General features: G+C 39.5%; 1 protein-coding gene across 1 annotated transcript in view; it reads left to right on the top strand.

Annotated features, from left to right (window-relative positions):
• LOC101855916 (ATP-dependent translocase ABCB1) overlaps positions 1 to 2,010 on the top strand; it is a 38,288-nt gene that overhangs the window by 12,771 nt on the left and 23,507 nt on the right. The window contains exons 3-4 of the mRNA XM_035969232.1: positions 1,079 to 1,302; positions 1,798 to 1,890. Of these exons, the coding sequence (XP_035825125.1) occupies positions 1,079 to 1,302; positions 1,798 to 1,890 (317 nt within the window). The remainder of the gene's footprint in view (positions 1 to 1,078; positions 1,303 to 1,797; positions 1,891 to 2,010) is intronic.

Here is a 2,010-nt window from a genome sequence, read left to right on the forward strand (position 1 = left end):
ACACACACACACACACACACTCACACACACATTTTCCCACTTCCCTGAAACAGGGATCAGCTTACGAGAGGATCTGAAACTTGTAAGAAACGATGGAAACTCTGGGTTTAGCGATGAACGCGACAACATCGAAGATGACGAGGACCTCAGTGACACCGGAAAGAAGAAGAAGGAAAGACCTCCACAAGTCCGGATACGGGAATTGGTGATTGTCGTGTTGTTTCTCTCCATGCTGTTATTTTGTGCTATTTTGTTAACAGTTCCTTACGGTTTCAGGTCTGTCTCGATTTTGGTCTTAGGGCGTTGTTGTTTTTTTTTTTTTTTTTTTTTTTCTTTAACAAACCAAAAAAAACCCCAACATGTTAAGGTTCAAATCCGCACTAGACCCTTAAAGTGAATTATAGCTCCGATCCGTGATTTTTAGCCACGTTCATCTAATTGTCATAATTGTCCCCACCGATACAATTATACAATTTCATGGACTTTCATCCTAATAACAATTTTTGACGCTCATTTTGTAAGGCATGTCGTGTTTAAGAATGTGCTAAATTCTCCTTTGAAGAGAACGGGTCATACTTTTTGTGCTCTTGATTGGATGCCCTATTTGCTGTTCCGTTGGACTCTCCTTCGACCCTCGCAAGAAAGCATCCCTTTTGTCATAAGGTACTCGCCTGTTTTGTTACTGAAAGTGTAGGTCGGGTGTCATTCCCAACATAAGAAGCACCAATGGCATAACGTGCAATGCCTGCTATATAATGATTACATTAAAGCTGTTCTGACTCTTACTAAATTTATATGGCCATTGACATACACGATAAACATGTTGAAGTTTCCTATACAAATGAAGAGCACAAAAAAGACCAAGACAATCACTGATGAAGTCATACTCTCTATCCAACTTCGTCGGCAAAAGCAATTACCACGTATAGCGAGAAACGAATATAGGTGAAATCATGACAGGTATTATCCTTTTCATACTGTTCTGGAATGCCGTCCTCCATGAAAACAATATTGTTATGTTAAATTAACAGGTGGTATGAAAGAGCAAAAACACACTGGGATGTTTTTATACTTGCAGCTTAAGTTCGCAAGCCCGCTCGATTTGCTCCTTATGTTCACTGGGTCCTTGTGTGCTGTGATCAATGGAGTTTGCTACCCCGGCAACCAGGTATTGTTCACCAAAATGCTTGGAGATCTTGTGGATAGGGGATTGTTGAGAGACCAATTGGAGAGTATCCCAGAGTTCATCGTGCCACGAAACATCACACCCCATGATGTGTTCTCGAACATAGACAAAATCACGTAAGTAATGTCAGATTGTAGAGGGAGCTGGTATTGAAGTTGAAAGTGATCCATTTCATCCCCGTCCTTTTTCTTCTTCTTAACCGTCTATGAAATAAAATGAATTTGTATTCTTTAACAGGGAGTGCAACTGAACCATACACACACGCAACAGAGAATAGATTTCCTTCAAACGTGTTTTTCTCCCCTATCCAGTAACACTATGCCTTTCTCCCCCACCGTCTACGAACCAGAATTTTTTCAGTTAACATTTCCTTTGAATTCTAAATCCTATACTTTAACGTACACAACCTACACGAATAGAAGTAAGAGATTTTGTCTTCATCCGAAAAAAATTGGGCGCTGAATTCCATGTGCCCTAAGATCACTAAAGAAAACAAATAAGACGCCCACCAATAATGCAATTATGCCTGTATCGGCCCAGGATAAAAACAGGCGCTTTGGAATTCCAAGTTAACAACTTTATTTACTGTACACTACCGGGTCTTTTCACAGCGCCTATTGCACAGAATTGTATAACTACACAAACGGAACGATCAATTGTGACGACCTGGACGTGGATGACAATATAGACACGTTGATGAATGAGTACTGTGTAAAATATTTGTGTGAGTATAGTTTCCAATGTAAACAAGTATGTATGTATGTATGTCTGTATGTATGTATGTATGTATGTATGTATGTATGTATGTATGTATGTATGTATGT

This window comes from Aplysia californica, unplaced genomic scaffold (genome assembly GCF_000002075.1).
Source record: "Aplysia californica isolate F4 #8 unplaced genomic scaffold, AplCal3.0 scaffold00006, whole genome shotgun sequence".
NCBI lineage: Eukaryota > Metazoa > Mollusca > Gastropoda > Aplysiida > Aplysiidae > Aplysia > Aplysia californica.